The sequence below is a fragment of the Lepidochelys olivacea genome, assembly GCF_965140295.1.
Source record: "Lepidochelys olivacea isolate rLepOli2 genome assembly, chromosome: 7".
NCBI lineage: Eukaryota > Metazoa > Chordata > Testudines > Cheloniidae > Lepidochelys > Lepidochelys olivacea.
The window spans coordinates 81,242,642-81,266,881 of NC_140417.1; the positions used below are offsets into that span (position 1 = coordinate 81,242,642).

Consider the following 24,240-nt stretch of genomic DNA (forward strand, 5'->3'; position numbering starts at 1 on the left):
TTGTAATTGGGTTGCAAATTCTGTTGGTGATGTATGATTAAGAGGAGAAGCCAGATCACTCTCCCACACCAGTCATTGTATTGGCTCTCAATGGTAGGAGGAGTAAAAAGTGATTACAAACTTTTTTGTGAAGAAATTAAACATAATTGACCTGATACACACATGAAAAAGTATGTTGCATCAGAAGGTGCGATTTGCAGTCACTTCTCTGACCACTCATACTGAATTAGTGCAGATTCTACTTACCACTGTTAAATGTTGCAATAAGTATGCCACGTCAATCATGTCTGCCAGAATCAGAAGTCTAGTGACAGCAGCCAGAAGGAAGCGTGCTGCTTGAACAACAGATTTCCTTTTAGGCAGATAACAGGGATCACTGGTAAATTCCCTTGCTGATACTCTTAAAGCTTCACCTGCAAAATAAATCCACAAATTCTCTTAGGGTACATTCAAAAGCTACAAATGTTAAGCAACATAATTTAACTGCATCAATTCTTTGGCATATTGAAAATGTTGTCAGTTGAACTGGCATGTTATTAATGCCTTACAAAGAGGACCATAGACCATTCTCTCAGCTAACCCAGATCATGCACAGGTGTTCTGTATGATGGGTGACACTTACCTGTATGATGGGTGACACTTACACTTACTTTGCAGTGCTGTGGAAGAGATGTTCCATGGAGATATTTTATATATGTATGAAATGAGGATCCCTCACAGAACGCCATTGTAATCTAAGGGAAAGAGCACTGGAAACCAGAAGGCCATGAGTTCTATGTTCACCTCTTCTACTCACTGCTGTTCACATTTGTGTACTTTGAAATCCTTACTGCTGATCAATGGCTCATACCCTGATCATCGGGGGGAAGAAAGTATCATATCACCCATAAATTAATGGAAAGATTCTAACAGATCTAGAAATCGAACCCACGTCTTAATTATGACAGACTGAATTTTCATACACTCAGGTAACACTGCCTCTCAGACAGAATGTGCCAGATCTATTTATTGTAACCACTGCTTTTGCCATTAGACCACACTCCCCTCCAAATAGCAGGAACAGAACCCAGGATCTGGAAGGCCAACATTTTTCTGCTCTATAGAAAGTTATTGTATAATCCATGGGTAAAGTGTGGGTCACATTCTCCTCTAGGAGCTGGTCCACAGAGGATGAGACACCTTTAGTTTAAGTGGGAAAGATCTGTGCAGAGAATTTGAAGATCCAGACTTAAAATCCCACTATCAAACACATCTTTTATGTTTGCAAATGGTGGAATTTTTGTTTTTCTAGTTTTCTTCTTAAACAACTGTTATTTTAAATTGACACATGCATCAATCAAATCAAATGTGTGCAAACTACAAACTATATCATCTAGATAACCAAAACTATCATCTAACCTAATGCCAGTCATAACCCCCTCCATAACAGTAGCATCCACTGTGTACCAATCCGGATGTAATAGGTCAGCCTGCTCCTGGTTTAATTAGCCCTGCCCTACCATACCTCTGCTGGTTATAAGACTTAAAAAGGGAGGCATCCCAGCAATTTGGGGCTGGTGGTGGAGTAGAGCAGTTAAGCTGGAAATCAAAGCTAGTTCCCATGGCAGGTCCCTGGAACAAGGAGCCAAGGTCAAGGGAGGCAGACCTGGGGCTGGTGTTTCACAAAGAGAACAGGGAACTGAAGAGAAGCCCAGGAGGGGTGGAAGACCATTATGTTTTAGTGGAACCTGGACTTCCAGGAGGGAAAACCGGGGGAGTCAGTGACATGTTAAGAGTGAGGAGAATCTGTTCAACCTTTTAGATGTCTATACACATATCCAAGGAGTATGAGGTATAAAAGCAAGAACTGGAAGTATTAGTATACAACCTAAATTATTACTTAAATGGCATCACTGAGATTTGGTGAGATAAGTCTCCTGGTTGGAATATTGGTATAGAAGGAATAGCTTGTTTAGTTCAGGAAGAACAGGAAGTGGGGAAAGGGAGTTGATGTTGCATTGTACATCAAGAATATATACACTTGTTCTGAGGTCCAGAAAAAAAAGGCAAACCAGATGACAGTCTATGGGTGAAAGTAGGAGGTGTGTGGTACAGGGAGGGGACAAAGATGATATCACAGTAGGGGTCTACTATAGACCACCAAATCAGGAGGAGGTGGAGGATGAACAGGGGGATAGCACACAGGGAAGTCAGAGGAAAGAAGCGAGCATTAATTCTTAGGGTGAGCGGGCAAGCTTGTTTCTGTGTGGTTTTTCTTTTAGCTTACTTAAAATTTAGAGTATGGTTGTGTGTGTTTGGCGACTGTGTGGAAATGGGATCCAGAGGCCTCCTAGCTGGCAGCTGAATGGGCACTAACAAGGCTTTAGCCTCCTGCACTTTGATCACCCTTCCCCTGTGTGTTAACGAGGGGGCAGGGCTGACCCAAGAAAGAAGGGCTTAATACACAGGCACTAAGCAACCACGGGGAGCTAGCAAACAAGAGTTTGAGAGGGAGGCTTTAGGAGAGAGAAAGTATAAAACTCAGCATGGTTCAAAAAGGCCACATAGCCAGTGACAACACTGCTCCTTGCTCCACTTCCTGTGCCTATGTCCAGACAGGGAACCCAACCATGGATGCCTTTTCCCAGGCCCTGCTGTGGATTTGCAGAGACTGTGGCCTTCATTTCCCTGTTGCATCCAGTGGGAAAGGTTCCGTCTGGTAGAATCACTCAGGAAGCAGGTGAGAGAGCTACAGGAAGAGGTGGCTAGGGTGAGGAGCATCCATGCACATGAGGAATTAACTGAAAATATGCATATGGAGATCTCCAAGGTTGAGGAAGAAGTCCATCTGGAAAGGACTACAGTAGTTTCACCAGGGGAGGAGGAAACTGCTCCTTCACAGGGAGGAGGCTGGCTGCTGGTTACTTCCGGTAGCAGACACCACTCAATCCCTGCTCCCAAAACTGCTCCAAACTAAATGAGGGTCAGCAATATAATATTGTTGCAAAAAAAAACCCCTAAACATCATTATGGGATGTATTAGCAGGAGTGTTGTATGTAAGACATGAGACGTAATTTTTCCACTCTACTCAACACTGGTGAGTCCTCACCTGGGGTCTTTGGTCCAGTTTTTTGGCACCATGCTTTAGGAAAGACATGAACAAATTGGAGACAGAGTCCAGAGAAGAGCAACAAAAGTGATAAACGGTTTAGAAAACCCGACCTATGAAAAAAAAGGTTAAAAACCTGGGCATGTTTTAGTATTGAGAAAAGAAAACTGAGGGAGGACCTAATAACAGTCTTCAGAAACGTTAAGGACTGTTATAAAGAGGATGTGATCAATAGTTCTCCATGTCCACTGAAGATAGGATGAGAAGTAATGGGCTTAATATACAGCAAGGGAGTTTTTCCTAATATCTACCTATAAAGATAATAAAGCTCTGGAATACTCTTCCAAGTAAAGTTGTGGAATCCCCCTCATTGGAGTTTTTTAAGAATAGGTTGGACAGACACCTGTTAGGGATGGTCTAGATATACTTAGTCCTGCAACACTGAAGGGGGCTGGACCAAATGACCTCTCAGGGACCTTCTGGTGATTCTATAAGAATGAACTTGGAACTATTGTTGAAGGTGGTGTTTATTTTGGGACGTTGTGTACCCTGGGAGGGGACTGAACTTTTATGTGGCCTGGCCCTCCAGAAGACGCAGATGGAGGTGACCAATAGAAGGAGGTGACCAAGGGAAAGATGCAGCAGGTCCACATCCAGTCACAAGGGAACACAGTCCTGGGAATTGCTTCTGTGCACATGGGGCTTATTCTGGGGCAGAATGCTAGGACATCCTGCTCATGTAAAACCTTGTTTTGCTTAAGCTTTTGGACATATATGAAACCTTTCAAGAAAAAAAAGAAATTGGGGTTTTACTATACTACTAAAACAACACACTTATGAGCTACTGTGCATACAAACTGAACAGTGCAGCTTCAAGGAATAAAATCCCAGGATACAGGAAAATATCGGACTGGAGTGTGTTATTACATCAGACAATGGAAGTTTAATGCTTCCTCTGCTCAATATTAAGGCAGTAGGAGCTACCTTGTGCATTTAATGCACAACCCTGTGATAGGATGATGAGGCAGGGACCAAGTTGCTGTGACAGTCCCAGCATGAATTTCAGGCAACTTGGCATATTGCAGAGAGCGTTTGCCACCTCTTTGCAGGGTAAAGCATATGTCTCCCACCATCCCTAATCATATCTAGTGGATGGGTTCATGGCCTTACCCTCACTCCCTGTTCCCTTGAGGAAGGCTAGCATTGCAAGAACATAGGAAAGCATAGTGCTTATGCTCTCCAGCCTTTCAGACTCAGACACTATGATCTCATCTACAATGGCATTTTTCTTAAATTTCTCCCAATTTCCACTGCCATTAATGTAGCTCCACCAGTGGGAGCAACAATAAAAGCACTAAAAAATAAGTCCGTTACAGCTTTATCACTGTCATCCATACCCATTCTGAGCAGATTTGATAGCATAGTGGCAAAAGTTCCATCCATCAGTTTACACTAGCGCTTCCACCTTTGCTATCACAAGTTATTTTAGTAGTAGTGCAGCTCTTGGAGAATTTAAGAAAAATACCAACATAGAAACATCTAATCTCACACACTGTAGCTGAACTGGAAAATCCTTGCTGTGCAAGGTCAAAGGGTTACAACATTCTGCCCACTAAAATGCTCTACGTCAGCAGATGCTAAAGCCAGATCTGAAACCCAGAATTAATAGTTTTGCTAGCTAAAAATCAAATGATACCATTAAAGATAAGTGTAGCCTATTCAGAGACTACAAATACTTGAAGGAAATTCTTGACGTGTCAAATGACTGTTTTTTTTAAAGATGCCTTTAGAAATACTGGCTAGTCTTAAGTGTAAACAAGCTATTAACTTTAAATATCTATGATCTTGTTCTATAATATGCCAAGAGTGCTAATAATATTCGTTTAACAATGAGAATACAAGAATCAGTGTCTGTTCCCTACTGCCATTTGGAATCCTAGGTAGAGGAGAATTTTTGAGATTCCTAGTGTTTAGAGTTATGTACTGCCTTCTTTCCTTATGCAAGAGGCTCACTGATATCTGGTAGGAAGATTCAGCTGGTCTACTAGTTCAGTGTATCCCAACTCACTAATGTCATTACCTGTATCTAAAAAGGTGTTATGTAAATTAACAGAAAACCAATAAACAGACTGATCATTGTTATTGTGTGGTGTAAATACAGAGGACAAATTCAAAATTATAAACCTATTGGAAATGATCAAAGTGCATATTCCAGTCAGGGCTAAAGTTACCCCATCCTAGACAAGGAATTTGGTTCTGCCACATGGAAGGTATTTCCAAGATACATTGAGACAATAGGAATACAATTTACAGAGAAAGTAAACAAGACCATCAAGTCAACAAGGGGAGGAAATAACCACTCAGCATCCCAGCAAAGGGAGGAAATCGCAGGAAACAGATGAATATGCATTTTAGCAAACACCAGCAGGCAAAGAAACCAGTAGACTATGTCGCTTTCCCCACACTTGAATGAAATTTACTCGGGGGAAGTGGTAATCTTCAAAAGAATCCATTTGAAAGATTCAGTGGACTATAAAAGAAAGGATGAAGACTCCCAGTTATCTTTCACCTCAGAAGACAAAGGAACCAAACAGTTTATGGAGATCCTGACCAGAGGGGTTGGTCAGCATTCTTGCCGGAAGGTAGCATGATGAGAATCTTACCTTGAACCAAGAGTGTAGTTTTGTTAAGTCTTAGGGTACATCTACAGTACAAAATTATTTCAAAATTATTCTATTCGAATTTTTGGAAGCAATTTTATACATTCGGTCTTGTGTGTCCCCACTAAAGCACGTGAATTCAGCGGAGTGTGTCCACAGTACCAAGGCTAGCATCGAATGTCGGAGTGATGCACTGTGGGCAGCTATCCCACAGTTCCCGCTGTCCCCGCCGCCCATTCGAATTCTGGGTTAAGCTCCCAGTGCATGATGGGGCAAAAACATTCTAGCGGGTATTTCTGGGTGTGTGTCATCAGTCACTCCTCCCTCTGTTAAAACTACGGCAGACAATCGTTTCCGTCTTTTTGGCGTGCAGACGCCATACTGCTTTCAGCAGACAGTGCAGTATGGTGCACCGCTTCTCTCCTGGTACTATGAATCCACCTCGCATTTCCTCTCATCTTTCTATGTAATCTCTATACGTATCTACTCTTTCTTTTCCTCATCGACTGCTTCTGCTGCCAACTCTGCTCGGCCATTGTGAACCAAGCAGCACAGCTTCCGCCACCAACTCTGCTCTCCCGCTCTTGCCATGCTACCAAGCTTCTTCATGTTGTCTGTCCTGGGCTCCTGCCACCTTGAAAGCTACAGAAGACAACCATTTCCCACCTTTTTTTGGCTATCGTGAACTGAACAGCACCTCTTCCCCTGCCACTCTGCTCTCCTACGTTTCGTGCCCTTTTTCCAGGATTACCCGTGCAGGCGCCATAGCGCGGAAAGCATGGAGCCCGCTCAGAGCTCCGCTGCAGTTTTGACCATTGTAAATACCTCACGCATTATCCAGTGGTATGTGCAGGACCTACAAAACTGGGCAAGGAAGTGACGATAGCGCGATTACTATACTGAAGAGGACATGGACACAGACGTTCCTAGAAGCGCGGCATGTGGCAACTGGAAGATCATGATGGCGTTGGGCCAGGTTCATGCCGTGGAACGCCGATTCTGGGCCCGGGAAACAAGCACAGACTGGTGGGACCGCATAGTGTTGCAGGTATGGGATGATTCCCAGTGGCTACGAAACTTTCGTATGCGTAGGGCCACTTTCATGGAACTTTGTGACTTGCTGTCCCCTGCCCTGAAGCGCAAAGACACCAAAATGAGAGCAGCCCTCACAGTTGAGAAGCAAGTGGCCATAACCCTGTGGAAGCTTGCAATGCCCAAGAGCTGCCAGTCAGTCGGGAATCAGTTTGGAGTGGGCAAATCTACTGTGGGGGCTGCTGTGCTGCAAGTAGCCAACACAATCATTGACCAGCTGCTATCAAGGGTAGTGACTTTGGGAAATATGCAGACCATTGTGGATGGCTTTAATGTGCTGGGGTTCCCTAACTGCAGCGAGGCGATAGACAGAACACATCCCTATCTTGGCCCCGGAACATCAGGGCAGCCAGTACGTAAACTGCAAGGGGTACTCTTCCATGGTGCTGCAAGCACTGGTGGATCACAAGGGATGTTTCACCGACATCAATGTGGGATGGACGGGAAAGGTGCATGACACTCGCATCTTCAGGAACTCTGGTCTGTTTGAACAGCTGCAGGAAGGGACTTACTTTCAAGACCAGAAAATTACTGTTGGGGATGTTAAAATGACTATAGTTATCCTCAGGAACCCAGCCTACCCATTAACACCATAGCTCATGAAGCCGTACACAGACACCCTGGACAGTAGTAAGGAACAGTTCAACTATAGGCTGAGCAAGTGCAGAATAATGGTAGAATGTGCTTTTGGATGTCTGAAAGTGCGCTGGTGCAGTTTACTGGCTCGGTTAGATTTCAGCACAACCAATATTCCAATTGTAACTGCTGCTTGTTGTGTGCTCCACAATATCTGCGAGAGTAAGGGGAAGACATTTATGGTGGGGTGGGAGGTTGAGGCAACTCGCCTGGCAGCCAATTTCGCACAGCCAGACAACAGGGCTATTAGAAGAGTGCTATTAGAAGAGGGCGCGCTGCGCATCATAGAAGCCTTGAAAGCCAGTTGCATGACTGGCCAGGGTACGGTGTGACAGTTGTGTTTGTTTCTCTTGAAGTTACCCGCCCCCTATGTATATGAAAGGAAATAAAGTCACAATTGTTTAAAAACTGTTCTTTATTATTTGTTGCACAACACATTGAGAGAAATCAGAAGGTAGACCGGGGCGGGGGGGTAATTGGGTTAGGGGGCTGGAGAAGGAGGGAAGAAGAAGTCCAGAAACCAAATCAAAATTTCAGATATGCCAGCTTTCTTCTGCTTGTGCAGTCCTCTGGGGTTTAGTGTGTGGGTCCCCGTAGCGACCCACCCTCCCCCCCCCCGTGTTCTTGGGCATCTGGGTGAGGAGGCTATGGAACTTGGGGAGGAGGGAGGGCGATTATATAGGGGCTGCAGAAGCAGTCTGTGGTCTTGCTGCCTTTCCTGCATAGATCCACCATACAGCGGAGCATGTCAGTTTGCTTCCCCATGAGCTTGACCATAGCATCCTGCATGCTCTCATTGCGTGTGTCCCTCCTCTCTGTGTGTTCATTTAATGCTTTACGGGACTCCGCAGTCGTTTGCCTCGACGCATTCAGCTGGCCCTATCAGTGTGGAAGGACTGCATTAGCTCGGCGAACATGTCGTCGCGAGTTCGTTTTTTCCACCTTCTAATCTGGACCAGCCTCTGGGACGGAGTAGATAGGGGCCACGTTGAAACATTTGCACCTGCAGGAGGAGAAAAAATGGAGGGTAGTATTTTTAAAGATACATTTTAGAGAACAAAGGGGACACACTTTCTCAGTGAAACAGGCAATTCAGAGTACACCGCACATGTTCTTTCTGTACAAGGTCGCATTTTGCCTCTTATACTGAAGTGCCTTCCACTTTAGTGTGAGTAAGCCATCACATGCAGCCGGGCAACAGAATTCAGCTTGCAGGCAGCCATGGTAAACCCTAGGGGCATGCGGGGTTCTGCTTCTTCCCTATTCATTTCAATGCTTTCAAACTGCAGGGCCCCCTTTCCCATAGCAAGCAATGCCTGGGGGTTTGCCATATAAAAGGAGGGCCTGCAGGCTCTCTGGGATGATCGCTTCATACAACACCGCCCCCCCCACCCCACCCCACCCCACACCCACCACATGGGTCCGATGAGTCTCTGAGCAGGGATGAGCCCTTTAAACTAAACACGAACAGCCCAGCGCAGCTGGGTTTCCTCCCACACCCCACCACATGGCTACGATCAGGCTCTCACTCACCAGCAGTGCCTTCTCCAGTGTCATGGTCCGGGAGCCCATCTTGGGAGTGGGGGGAGGCTGTTGCCTCCAGCGTTAAGACTAGTTCCTGGCTAGGGGTGGAAATGGATTCCCCACTTGCCACCTGTGCACTGTCCTCCTCCTCCTCCTCTTCCTCATCCTCCTCACTCTGTGCAACTCCCCCCTTGCAGGTGTCTACGGACAGTGGTGGAGTAGTGGTGGCGTCACCCCCCATAATTGCATGCAGCTCACGGTAGAAGCAGCATGTATGGCGCTGTGACCCAGAGTGCCCATTCGGCTCCCTGGCTTTTTGGTACGCTTGCCTGAGCTCCTTGATTTTTGTACAACACTGCTCTGTGCCCCTGGAGTAGCCTCTTTCCATCATGGCCCTGGAGACTTTAGCATATGTATTTGCGTTTCTTTTTTTGGAACATAGTTCTGCCATAACAGATTCATCTCCCCAACATGCGATGAGATCCAGTACCTCCTGTTCAGACCATGCTGGAGCTCGTCTATGAATCCGGGACTGCGTGGTCTCTTGTGATGGTGGACTCTGAATGGTCGCCTGTGCTGATGGTCACCTGTGCTTATGGTGACCAAACAGGAAATGAAATTCAAAAGTTCTTGGGGCTTTTACTGCCTACCTGGCTAGTGCAGCAGAGTTGAGAGTGTTGTTCAGAGCGGTTACAAGGGAGCATTCTGGGATAGCTCCCAGAGGCCAATAACGTTGAATTGCGTCCACAGTATCTGTAACCTGGAACTGCGATCTCGATTTTAGTGCTACTCCACTTGCCGAGGTGGAGTACAGAAATAGGATTAAAGAACCCTTTAAATCGAAAAAACCAGTTTGGTCGTGTGGACAGAATCAGTTTTATTTTGAATTAACTCAGCTAATTCTAAAATAACCACGTACTGTAGACCAGGCCTTAGTCTCTAGAAAGCGTTTTTCACTTTATGTGCTTGTAACCATTTCTAACTCTATCTCCTATACTAAAACTCATTTCAGAGCTTATCTCCTTTAGTCAGTAAACTTGTTTTACTTTTGATCTAAACCAATCCAGTGCTGTGTTTGATTTAAAGTAAATGTTAACTCAGTCAATGTGGCAAGCTGCTGGGTATTGTACCTTTAACAGAACAAATGAACCTTAATATCTCTCTGATAAGTCCGGGAGAGGGCTGAACATTGCAGAACACATGGTTTTGGGAAAATTCAGGACTGGGGTATGTTGGGGTCATCTTGCCAGGTGTAACTAAGGGGCCAGAGTGTGGCAATAGTGTAACAAGCAGGCTGTTGGAATCAGGATTGCCGAGTCAGAGTTGCTTAATACACAGGCACGCAGTACATGCTTGTATAATCCCGACACAAGAGCTGCAGCAGAGTATTTTGAGGCACTCAGAGTTACAGGGAAGCCAGTAACAACTGGTCTGGATCACACCCCAAAATATGACACATGCAATGGGGGCTCATGAGTGCATATAATAAAGAACTACAGCATATTTATAGAAATACAGGCTGTGTTCCTCCAATCTCTTACATAAATGAATAGTCCTTTCTCCTATCATCAGAATTAATGGTTTGAGTAAGCACTACTTATGTGAGTGAGGATTTGCAGGACTAAGTCCATATGGGATGCAATTCTACAAGAGGACAAAACTACTGTTGACTTCACTAGAAGTTTCACCTGGGTATGGCCTGAGAAAGAGCTACAGAAATGAGTCAAATATGTGCTAACATGCTCCATGCCAGCACTTAAAAAGGTACTGGACTGATTTTCAGAAGTGTTCAGCATCTAGCCAATAGGAGGTACAGGTAGGTACTCAGCATCTTTGAAAATCACACACTATACTGTGCTCTTGAATTATACTATTTTGCTCTTGGATTAAAGGGTCAGAATTTCCTTGGCGTATATGTAAAGAGAAAAGTCACTGGGAATCATTTCTCTCCCTTTATTTCTGTACTTTATAAGCTGATATTTTAAGACAATTCATATTTCAATATATTATTCAATAATAATCTTAGCTTCAAAATATCTTTTCCAGTTAGAAATACCTTGAAGATAATACATATGACATTATACAGAATTTGCCATCTCTTCTTTAACTGCTATCATTAAAATGAAACCCTTTAGCATTTAAAAATAGGCAAAAAAATTCTTCACTTACGCACCAGTTCTGTAGAGAACAAGTGTTCATTAAAGTTGTATACTATAAACAGAAAGTGAAGCCTGCTTATAGTAAGGGCCCTACCAAATTCAGGCTCCAGTTTGGTCAATTTCACAATCACAGGATTTTAAAAATCATATATTTCATGAATTCAGCTTTTTAAATCTGAAATTTCACAGTCTTCTGATTGTAGGGGTCCTAGAGTTGGGGGGGGGGGTCACAAGGTTATTGTAAAAAGAAAAGGAGTACTTGTGGCACCTTAGAGACTAACCAATTTATTAGAGCATAAGCTCTAAATAAATAAATAAATAAATAAATAATAAATTGGTTAGTCTCTAAGGTGCCACAAGTACTCCTTTTCTTTTTGCGAATACAGACTAACACGGCTGTTACTCTGAAAGGTTATTGTAGGAGGGGTTGCAGTACTGCTACTCTTACTTTTGTGCTGCTCAGGGCCAGCCCACAACATTTTGGCACCTCAGGTGGGGAGCTCAAATTACACCCCCATACCCCTTTGCTTGGGCCAAAACGTTGAAAGGTCTCAGTTCTGCCTTCTTCCTGTTCTACTCCTCTCATGGTACTGCTCTGCTACCTACCCCAATAAAGGAGAACTAATAACTTAAAATGCCTTGTTCAAAAATTTTAAGTAACACTTAACTTTCAAATACCTGAACAGCAAATGTAACTTTTCTTGTCTGCACAGTACACACTGGCATTTTTATCTGTTTGAATAATCAAAGTGGTGTTTTCCATGCCTTCTTGGTTGCAAAAGTTTGAACTGCTTCCTGAAGGTCCACAGTCTGGACCAGCTCCTGCTCTAGTGAGATGGTTGCAAGGCCAACCAGCCTCTCCTGTGTCATTGTGGAGCATAGATGTGTTTTTATTAGTTGCCAGTGGAGAACACAGCTTCTACAAGCTGAAGTTGTTACAAGAAGTGTTAGAAGTATGCGCAGAGCAACAAAAGCATTTGGAAAGAGGGTGGTCATCTTATTTGTGCACATATATTCCAGAACAGCCTTTGGAGTTGATCCTGCTGAAATGTATCTTGAAAGGGCTTTCAGTTCATCACCTAAATCACTCGCATCAATATTGCGCATGTCATCATGTCTCAACACTGTCTCTAGTGCCCTGCATTGCTGGTGTAGGTCTTCTTCAGGTATAGTGAGGAGTTTTGGAATATCATACAACATCCCAAATATACTGCTGTGTTCCTTGAGCTGCATGAAACATTCTTCAACTGACTGTATTGCACAATCTAGCACCGGGTTAAAAAATTCAACTTTGAATTGTTGTTTGGGGTCTCTTATGGGATTATCCCATGCCTCATAATCAAAATGTCTTCTTCTTCAGTTACTCTTGTATTCTTGAATGGGTGGGAAAATAGCTTCAGTGTGAAGTTCCCCTGCCAATTTCTGTGCACTCTTCAGAACATTTTGAAATCCCTCATCTGACCCGTAAGACTGCAGGTATGACTTTGCTTTCTCCCGTTGTTCCATTCCTCCAGATATATCAAGGTCAACACCTTGAAGTCTCTTGATTACAACATTTATTTCAAACAGCATGTCATGCCACAACATTAGCCACACAGAAATTTGAAGTTATGCATGTTTCTGGTGATTCCATTTCCCTCTGCCACTGTTCTCCGACGAACAGTTCCTGTCATAGCATTATCCTCCATAATGGCAACTATGGCATCATCTATCTTCCCAATTTCGTGTTTGATAGGCTTTATCACCTCCACTCAACTTTTCCACAGTCTGGCACTCAGTGGTTTCAGTGTCAGAGAGGGTGTTCCCAGATGTTGCTTCAAAATTTGCCATCGATGAGTTGATGCAGAGAAAAAATACATAGATGCTTTGAATTACGTTAAAAAGTTCAGCAGCCTCACTAAAAGCAGATGCTGCATCACTAACCACCAAGTTCAATGAATGAGAACTACCTGGGACAAAAAATATTGAGGGTTTAACTCTCAGATCCGTATTTGCACTCCTCTGTTCTTTCCTCTCATGTTGGCACCATTATTGTAGCCCTGACCTCTCATGTCAGCTATCACAATTCCCGTATCTTCCAGCTTTTTAAAAAGCACATTTGTCATACCAGCTCCTGAGGTATCATCAATGTCAATAAATTCTAGAGAATGCTTTCTGACAGTCACCACTGAAGGGACATTGTCATAAATATAAAGGGAAGGGTAAACCCCTTTGAAATCCCTCCTGGCCAGGGGAAAGCTCCTCTCACCTGTAAAGGGTTAAGAAGCTAAAGGTAACCTCGCTGGCACCTCACCAAAATGACCAATGAGGAGACAAGATACTTTCAAAAGCTGGGAGGAGGAAGGGAAACAAAGGGTCTGTGTGTCTGTCTGTATGCTGGGTTTCTGCCGGGGATAGACCAGGAATGGAGTCTTAGAACTTTTAGTAAGTAATCTAGCTAGGTATGTGTTAGATTATGATTTCTTTAAATGGCTGAGAAAAGAATTGTGCTGAATAGAATAACTATTTCTGTCTGTGTATCTTTTTTGTACCTTCAGGTTTTCCCTAGAGGGGTTCTCTATGTTTTTGAATCTAATTACCCTGTAAGATATCTACCATCCTGATTTTACAGGGGGGATTTCTTTATTTCTATTTACTTCTATTTTTATTAAAATTCTTCTTGTAAGAAACTGAATGCTTTTTCATTGTTCTCAGATCCAAGGGTTTGGGTCTGTGGTCACCTATGCAAATTGGTGAGGCTTTTTATCCAACATTTCCCAGGAAAGGGGGGGGTGCAAGTGTTGGGAGGATTGTTCATTGTTCTTAAGATCCAAGGGTCTGGGTCTGTAGTCACCTAGGCAAATTGGTGAGGTTTTTTACCAAATCTTGTCCAGGAAGTGGGGTGCAAGGTTTTGGGAAGTATTTTGGGGGGAAAGACGCGTCCAAACAGCTCTTCCCCAGTAACCAGTATTAGTTTGGTGGTGGTAGCGGCCAATCCAAGGACAACGGGTGGAATATTTGGTACCTTGGGGAAGTTTTGACCTAAGCTGGGAAAGATAAGCTTAGGAGGTTTTTCATGCAGGTCCCCACATCTGTACCCTAGAGTTCAGAGTGGGGGAGGAACCTTGACAGACATTTTCACTAGGTTCTGTTGTTGTTACAAAATGCACCATTAAAGTCATTTGTTCCATATGGCTCATGTCAGTAACTGTATTATCTCATTTTGAATTGTTTTTCCAAGGTAGTGGTGTATGTACATTTCTTGGGTGGTGACTCTTCTTAGATGATCCTGGAGTACAGCATCAAACTCAGCCATCACCACCACAATTTTAAGGAAGTTCCCATTGTTTGGCACATACAGCTGATCTAAGTGCCACACAGTGCTAGGTTTTGGGTAGCAAGCATTCTCACAATGGCAATGAGCCTTTTCAGAACGTTTTACCAGTAAAGAGACTCTGATGCAATCTTCTCTTGATGCTGATAATCTATGGTGGCCTTTAACCTTAGTGTCATCTCAAGTTCTTTCCACCTATGGAATGCTCTCTGGTGATTTGCTGCCTTCTCATGGCATGCCAGATTTCTAGCCACATTTTTCCAGTCCTTTGTTCCTGAAGAACCCAATGTAGCTGGAACTTTACACTGGAAAAGTTTGCAACAAAAACAGTGTGCAGCATTCTGGGGTTTTTTAGTATGTAAGCCATGGCCTCTTCACTTTATCACCACTGGGGATTTCACGCCAGTAATGTGCTGGATGGAAACTTCTATTTTCATTGTCTTGGGGGAACATGAAGTTTTTCACTTGCTGTGGCCCATGCAATACAAGGAAGTCCCTCAGGCTACTACTCAAGTGGGTCCACAGACCTGGATCATCTAGGCTTAAGGAACTAAATTCAGCAGCAGCTGTTTCTTGCACTTCCACCACACTCTTCTCTGATCTACACTTTTCTTCAGGAATGTGCATGGTTACATCCATTTGAGATGGAGATATGGATGCTGCAGTAGCTGCAAGGTCACCTGCACTCTGACGAACTAGAAGATCAGCCATCTCCTCACCACTCACATCCTCACGGGGGCCGGAAAGCTCACCCTGAACATTTGTGTCTATGTATCTCAGGAGAGCTCCATCCTGCTTAGATAGAAAAGCTTCCTTTACTTTCTTTCTTTTTCTGAATGCTGCCCCAGAGGGGCGTTTTCTTCTTTCACTCGTGACTGCTGTTCTGTGCCAGCTATAGGGGCTCTCAACACTCAATTGAAGGGGACAAATAAGCAGGCTGGTAGCAGGGCCTGAGTGAGGGAAGATATCAGCCTCTTAAGGGCCTAACTGGCTACTACTACTTCAGTTGACTGCCTGTTCTCCTCAAGTGGGTTCAGGGAAGCAGCAGGAAACAGGAAGCTCCCTGAGAAGCTGGTATTAATCTGTCCAGGCTCCTAAGGGTGCTAGAGAGGTACACAAGAGGCTCTTCCTCCTCTCTCTCCCTGCAGCTCCTGCTGCTTTCTCTTATTCTCTCTCACCTTTTCTCCTGCCTGCCTGCTATGTCTCTTGTGCCCTCCTTCCTCCAGCACAGCACTCCACCATCTCTGTGCATCTAGAGCAGAGAGAATACATATGCACCAGTAGCAGACACAATTTTCTACACTCTGGGTCCTAGGGCTTCCCCCCCCCCCAATGTCTGGCCCTGGCACTGCTGCAGGAGGAGGCTGCCTTTAGAGCTGGGTAGCTGGTCAGCAGTGGCTGCAGGCCGGGAGCCCAGCTCTAAAGGTAGAGCCACCACCAGCAGCAGTGCAGAAGAAAGGATGGTATTGCCAGCCTGCTGGTGGGGTATTCCCTTCAGAGCTGGGCGCTCAGCCAACCACTACCACTCTCCAGCCACCCAGCTCTGAAGGCAGAGCAGAAGTAAGGGTGGCAATACCATGAGCCCCCTAAAATAACCTTGCAACCCCCCTGTAATTCCCTTTTGGGTCAGGACCCCCAATTTGAGAAACACTGGTCTCCCCCATGAAATCAGTGTAGTGTAGGATGGCTTAGTGGGTGTTGGTCCTGCTTTGAGAAGGGGATTGGACAAGATGACCTCCTGAGGTCTCTTCCAACCCTAACAGTCTATGAAAAGCACACAAGACCCGATTTCCACAGTCTGTGATGCATTTTTCATGGTTGTGAATTTGATAGGGCCCTATTTACAGTTAATTCAGTTTAGTGAAATTTTAATTCTAGCATGAAATTCAGTTCAGCATGAAATTCAGCCCTATGTACTGAACTAAAATCTTTCTATCTGTATAGAAATTTGTCTCATTTTAAAAATGTGTTCTCACTGTTCTCCAGTTACATATTTAACATACTTATTCAAATTTTTTTTAAAATCACACTAATTTCTGATGTGGTTTTGGTATCTGCAACCTCAAGAATTACTAGAGCAAAACATCCAGGGGTACCGTATTTTCAGATGGTATAAAGAATTACAGTAGAGCCTCAGAGTTACAAACACCAGAATTATGAACTAACCAGTTAACCACACACCTCATTTGGAACTGGAAGTATGCAATCAGGCAGCAGCAGAAACAAACAAAAAAAGAGCAAATACAGTACAGTACTGTGTTAAACCTAAACTATGAAAAAAATATATAAAGGGAAAGCAGCATTTTTCTTCTGCATTAGTAAAAATACCAGTAAATATACCAAAACCTGATTCACAAACACTGTTTTTCTCTTCTCTGAATGTGTGTATCACATGTCAGTGGTTTCTGTGTTAACTCTGCCTATTTTAAATGTGATACAATATACATATACTTCAAAGCTGTATCAAGTCAATGTTCAGTGTAAACTTTTGAAAGAACCACCATAATGTTTTGTTCAGAGTTATGAACAACCTCCTTTCCCAAGGTGTTCGCAACTAAGGTTCTACTGTAAATCTGTACTTCTACCAGTTGGTGAAATACTGTATCACAGCTGTGCAAATCAAGTCAGAAAATCACGTGGGAATAAAAGTCAGAATGACTGACTGATTTTTAAATGTCTGCTTCTCATAATCTGTAAGGGATAGAAACACCTCTCCAGACCAGTAGTAATGCTTTCTGGACTGGTAATTGTTTCCAAGCATCAGATCTTGACCAATGATCAGAAAAAAGGAAGAGGCAGAAAACCTGTTCACATACACATTTATAGATACATTCATTAGAACTGATTGCTGCAAAATGTGGATGATAATAGTTAAACCCTAATAGTTTTTTTATGATGTTTTAGTACAATAACTCTAGAAACTCAAGGTGAATTCATAAGGAAATACTATGCATTAAAATCCAAGTGCACTGTAAACTAAACCCTTCTCATTTCATTTCTCTTATGATTTCAGATAGAAAAAACCTTTTGAAATTCTGAGAATGAATAGTTTAAATGAATAATCTGTCATACTGTCTCCATTTTATTTTCATTCTATTTAACTGCTGCCCATTCACCTTGCCAATTACTGATGTTGAATATATTAAGTTTGACATTATCTCTTTCAGGAGGTAAAATACAAGTTAACATTACATCTTTATGTGTTCATAATGTGTACACTATGTTAATTCATGCCATTACAACAGTCATAGTTTAACACATTTGCACAAATGCAGGAAACTAGTACATGCAGCATTTTAATACAATTGTAAAGTATAACAATACAGATTTATGGTCCAATTAAAATATAAGGTTTGAATTTTAAACAGCTACCCACCTGGGTCTCCAAGGATTCATCCCCAAGTGTGGGTGCAAATAACTAACAGAAATGAACATACATTCAGGGACTTTAAAAAAAAATGTTTGAAGTGTTTATGTCATGGGGAAAAATAGTATGCTGTATAATTACTTGTTATACATTTAGTTGTGAGGATGGCAATGGACCAGATTCACCGATATGCCACTCTAGCAAGACAAAGCAGCCATAAACTCAGCTTAACTCGTGGGTTAAATTAGGTTTACAGCTGCTTTATGTTACCAAAGCAGCCGAAGAGTAGCTGTGAATCTGGCCCATTATATTTAAGTAATGTATAAATGCTCTGTTAAATATTACACTGATATAAAGGAGAGGGAAGTCAGTACATTGGGTCTGGTTTTGCAGTGACTTACACCTCCCACACCAGGCAGTGACATGCGTCTCCCACACCTCTTTGAAAAGCTGTTATTGAGAGCTAATAGGTTTGGTGGAGCACAACAGAATTTAGGGAAAAGATAAAGGGGAGAGAAAAAAATTGATGTAGGGAAGAAAGTGGGAGAGAGAGAGAAAATAATTGGTTGGAAAGGGGGAAATAATTGTGTTTGGTGGAAGCGGATGTATGATTAGCCAAGGAGGAATGGTGAGTCAGTGGATTAATGACTGAGTGGCGGTAAGTGGTGATTGAGTGGGTCAGGGAATGAGTTATGGAGTTGTCAGTGTCTGAATGAGCTGACGTAGGGAGAAGGGGTGGTTGGATGTGGCAGGGCTCCCGGTGGGGGGGGGGAAGGAGGGGGGGGGAGTCAGGAATGAGAGGAAGGGTTGGATGGGGCAGCAGGGGGAAGTCAGGGGCAGGGGTTCTGGGGCAGTCAGGGGACAGGGAGTGGGAGGGTTGGATGGGGCAGGAGTCCCAGGGAGGGCCTCAGGGGGCGAGAAGCGGGGGATAGGGGGGTGAGGACCAGGCCACGCCTGGCTGTTTAGGTAGACACAGCCTCCCCTAACCGGCCCTCCATACAAATTTACAAAACCTGATGTGGCCCTCAGGCCAAAAAGTTTGCCCGCCCCTGGTGTAAGAGGACCATCAACACAATCTTTGTATAGGGTGACCAGACGTCCCGATAAAATGGGGAAGGTCCCGATTTTTAGTTCTTTGTCCCACGTCCCGACCAATGCACAGTCGGGACGCCATTTGTCCCAATATTGTGGCTTTGGCCACTCCAGCAGGTTTGGTTTTGTTTTTGCTTCAGCAACTTGGCTCCGGCCACTTCTTTTTTTTGTTTTTTTTTGCTTCCCCCATGTGTCCCAATATTTTGTTGGTTTCATCTGGTCACCCTATCTTTGTATCATATTGTTTCATGATGGCCCACTTAATTTTGATAATCTTTCTTGATGGATGGGGGAAGCATTCTTTCAGCCAGGGCTGACAGTTTCAGAACAGGCATTTTTACAGTTATAAAGTAAACCTTACATATTACCTTATAGCAAGGATACAGCCGTTACAAATAAGATTAATGCATGCAGCAACTGACAAGCATTTTATAGAGACTAATCACTTTAACACATCCATGCGAGTCTAACACCTATCTTGAACAATACTAACACAGGTGAACTGGTTTGGTTTCCAGCTATGAATTTGTCAGTGCTCAGCTGATGCTTACAGCCTGGGCAAGAACTGGCACCTGGTCTGCCAGCATCACAAGCCACATGGACTTTTATTCATATTGAATCAAACCACTGACATGACAGTGAATGTATGAGTGCAGGCAAGTTCAAACGCACCTAAAATATGTTACAATAGCTTAAGTGGTGTAACCAGCATCCTAGAGGCATCCAGGAATAGTTCAAAGGGAGAGTTACTAGACCTAGATTGGGAGGGCCAAGAGGAATGGGTATAGAATGGAAGAGGAGCCAGAAAAAGAAGGTATGTGAGGCAAAGAAGGGAGATATGAGCAAGTAATACAAGTGGTAGGAAGAACACCACACACACACACAGAGTGTTAAAAACTGTCCTAAAATGCAACAAGCAGCCAACAGCACCACACAATATCACCTCCCTCCTGCTTCACCATAATATGCCATAAAGATGGAGCAGCTGTCATTTCTCACTGCTTCCAATTGTCACCAACAATGAGAAACAGTGGAATGGTTGCCAGCACAGAGAGAAGGATGACAATACCAAGCTGCGTGTACTCGTATGTGTGAACTTACATTACATGGATCAGTAACAGAACAACTAGTGGTAAAAACACAGTCCAGCCACAAGTAGTAGTAGCACCCTTACTAGTCCCTACCCTCGAGTAAGGATATCAAAAGAGCAACATGGAATGCCCCAGGAAACAAAGCAACCATGAGTCTACCACATTTTGCAATTCACAGATAACTGACAGATCCGCTTGCCACGGGCTGGCTGTTAGCCAATGGCAAGCAGCACTCTGTCTGTCTGTCTTCCTATAACAGTGCACAACAATGTCTGACTGCTTCCCAAGAGATCACATTAGGGTAGTGATCTAATACTCCTTCCTGCTTCAGGCAAGTCAGTCAAGACTAGAGGGGGTTTTCTTAGTTGTTTTAACCTATTTCCTTCTCTTTCTCCTCCATCTGTTCCTACTATTTCTCTCCTCTCTCTTCCTGTAGATGTATAGGTCTGCTCTGCAGCACCCCTGACTGGTCCTTGTTAGCTCAGCAGCACCTGTCCTCTGTTTCCTTTCTCCCCAGGCATTTTAACATACAACCAGGGACAGAGTCACATAATAAACCCCTTCTCAGGACTAGTTTATTAGCACATAGTAATTATAAAACTGTCTGTTCCCATCTTCCCAGTGGGACAGACACAGTCTCTCTCCAGGCAACAGTCCCTCTTCCCTCTGGTATCTTAAATTGTCCAGAACCAAAACATAAGCCTCATCCATCGTCCCTTTAGAGCCATAAGGATACTCAGAACCCTTTTCCTCCCTAACTTTCAGGCTGGCTCCTTGAAGGTTTACTAAACTGCTTCTTTTAGGAGCTACGCAGCTTTCTAGAAGGCCTTCAGCCCCTGATCAAGCTCCAGTGCCCTCCTTTTAATCAAACAGGTAATTAAGGTCAGGTGTAATGGCATCAGCTCTCACTTAAGGGCCAGTCACCCCATAACACACCCCTTTTGCTTTCTCTTTTCTTTGGGTCACATCCTATTTTTAAGTGCAGCTGTGGGGAAGCGAAGTTGAAGGCAGTGAATCTGTAGTTATTCTTCTCTCCACCCACAAGGAGTTCCAAACCTTTGGTCCGGTTGCCAAGGAAGTACTGTCACCCACTCATGAATTTCATACTTGATGTGGACAGCTTTATAGTTCTTGGGGAACATAGTTGTCAAAGGACCTCATCGTCTCAATGAGAGAGTTGCCCGCTGAGGTAAGCAGGGCCAGTTACATGGAAGTCTTTGAAGATTAGCACCAAGATCTTGAATTTGTCCTGGTATTCCCTGAGAAGACAGTGTAATGAGCAAAGCATCTGGCTGATGGGCTTTTTACAGCTGGTCTTTCAGGTAGGCGGATTGCTGCCATCTGTACTAAATGAAGCTATTTTATTTTATATTTTTACATCTGTAGGCATAGTGAAGTGTGGTAGTCCAACCTAGAGATTACAAAGGCATCACTGTGGGCAGTTCCATATCTAATATAGTCTTCTGGCTAATTTTGGATGGAGGAAAGCATGTTCGCTACTCTCATTCTGTGTGTCCAACAGCAGCAAGGTGTCTAACAATACACCTATGCTCCACTCCAGTGTGACAATCTGAGGCCTTTGATGGAGGGTGAGATACTAGTTGCTAGATCTTCAAAGTGTTTTCTCTTCCCACAAACATGTTCTACTTGCCCACATTTCAGGTTCAGCCAGTTAGACAATGGTGCAAAGGGAAAAGGATGGGGCTCCTCTGCATATTACTGGCATTTGATACCATGGTGTCTTAGTTTCCCACAGCAGCTACATGTAGAGGTTAAAAGGATGTATACACCAAATGTCTGCTGCCACTCATGCTTTCCAGCCCTGTTCAGACACCTGCTTGTTCTGTTGCATGGCAATTATTTAAATCCTTCACACTAGAAATCTCCACCTCCACTCTGCAAACTGCTGGTTGCCTAATGTGTTATCAGAACAGTCACTTACACCCTACTGACACCTCCTGAGCCAAGTTCTTCATTACATACCTGATCCAATGTCCACTAGAGTCACTGGCATCTTTTTTTCCATTGACTCCTATGGACTTTGGATCAGGCCTTGGCTGTATGAAAGGAGGGAAGAACAGAGGTGGCTTTAAGCTACATTTATGCCCTGTGAATTCTGACCTGAGTCGGGCTTCATATGAGTTCAGGGTCCACTAGTGCAGATCTCATTGCAGGAGCAGGGGGCCTAAGCTCTGTCTTATTTTGGAGGGTTTGGGGGGAATAAGAGTATAGTATAAATCATAAGCCACTGTCCCATTCCTTTAAGCAAATTTCTTTATGAGATCATCTCCAGTATTTCCTATAACAATGAGTAATTTCTTTGAAATGCCTTTAAGTATGGTTTTCAGAGTAGCAGCCGTGTTAGTCTGTATTCGCAAAAAAGAAAAGGAGTACTTGTGGCACCTTAGAGACTAACAAATTTATTTGTGCATAAGCTTTATTGAGCTACAGCTCACCTCATCGATGAAGTGAGCTGTAGCTCATGAAAGCTTATGCTCAAATAAATTTGTTAGTCTCTAAGGTGCAACAAGTACTCCTTTTCTTTTTAAGTACAGTGAAATTGTTTCCTTGTGTATTTTCTTTGATAAGACACATTGTGTAGGAAAATTCAAAATGTCAGATCCAGATTTTCTCATTTCTTTTCAAACAGTGATAGAAGTATGCTATAGTTATTTCTAAGCGATTATGTTATTTATGACAAAGCTTATCTAAGAACCCACTTGTGACATGATAGCAGCTAAACGCATTCGTCATCAACATGGCAATAGATGGAAATAACGTAGGCAACAGCTGTTGTCTTTCAGACCATATATAGTCTGTAAGTAATAGCAAGAAATACCAAACATTTTAGCTAGGGCTGAACAGCTCTGTTCGGAAAAAAATTATCACACATCCACAAGAGTCATTATCCTAGTGATAATTCTATTTTAAAAATAATTAAATATCAGCTCAAACCGAGTTTAAATTCAAACTGTAGTTTGATACTTACAATCTAAATTGTTAAAGAAAAAAAAAGGAGTAGTTCAACGTATGCAAGTCAGTTTTTTTCTTGAACAATAATAGACTCACAAAATCCTGTATGAGTCAGAAGATGCTGTTTGTAATGTGGAATATTTGAAATCTTGTGATGAGGCTCATGTTTAAAGTGCTTGCATTTGGCTATAGGAGATACACATTATTTTAAAATGTATTTTACAGGAGTGTCTTTTAACAGACTTCCTCCAAAAAACAACAACACTGCAGTTCTTTATGGCAGCTGTTAAACCAGGGGAACTCAGACCAGTCCATAGACCACTACTAGCCTACTAAACCATTTCTTGTGATTCATAAAACAAAACATTTGAAATCCAAAAGTAGGAAATGTGGGGTATTTTGGGGAAAATGTTGTTCTTTAGAAGCAACTCTCTCAAAAAGCAGTTTACTCATGAAAGTTGGAGAATGTCTTGGTGAAGTGATCAACTACAGGTCCATAAATCTCAAGCTTAATCTTAAACCTATTCATGCAGTTTCATTGTGGCCAAAAGCAGTAGCCATTATCTGTTTCTACTGTCCAGGTAGCCAAAGAAGGTGAGTAACAAATTGCAGATAGTCCCTCAATAAAGAGATTTTATAATCTGTGGCCTTTCTTCTGATGGTTTCTTCCACTCCAAAAATAAAAAGTAATACCCTTGCTCCCTTGAAATAAATGGCAAAATGCAATTGATCATCATGTCAATGGGACCAATCAGCAAGAACACATCGCGCCTCAGCCTCTATAGATACTAGGTTAGTCATTGAGTAGCACCAGATGAATCAGGTAAAATGGAAATACAACCTTCCAAATCTTCTCACTCCCCAAGAAAGGAAGACTAGAGACAGGGCAGTAACAGGAGCAAGCATCATCTTGAGAATAAGCCTATCACTTCTCTAAGAATGACCCTTGAAGCATTAATGAACTCCAAAGGTGAATCCAGCACCTCTATGCTGGTCTTCGTCAGTCAAAAGAAACCAGGATCAGACTCATGTGTCACAATTCACAAATTCCTCAGCACTTACAGAACCTTATTGAGTGACATCAGCTGAAATGCAAGCAGATGAGAGACTGTATTTGTACCTTCTTGCTGTTGGTCTGCAAACAAGGGACAGATAAATTAGCTCAGTCCAAATCCAAGTTATCCAGATAATTTTAAAATTCCAGTATGATCACCAAATAGAAACTGAAGCTAGTTGCAGACACC

The 24,240-nt window shown here is 43.1% G+C and overlaps 1 protein-coding gene across 1 annotated transcript in view; it reads right to left on the reverse strand.

The window, feature by feature from the left end:
• The window catches only part of CTNNA3 (catenin alpha 3), a 928,050-nt gene that overhangs the window by 867,663 nt on the left and 36,147 nt on the right, over positions 1 to 24,240 (reverse strand). The window contains exon 4 of the mRNA XM_084634510.1: positions 247 to 413. Within this exon, the coding sequence (XP_084490636.1) occupies positions 247 to 413 (167 nt within the window). The remainder of the gene's footprint in view (positions 1 to 246; positions 414 to 24,240) is intronic.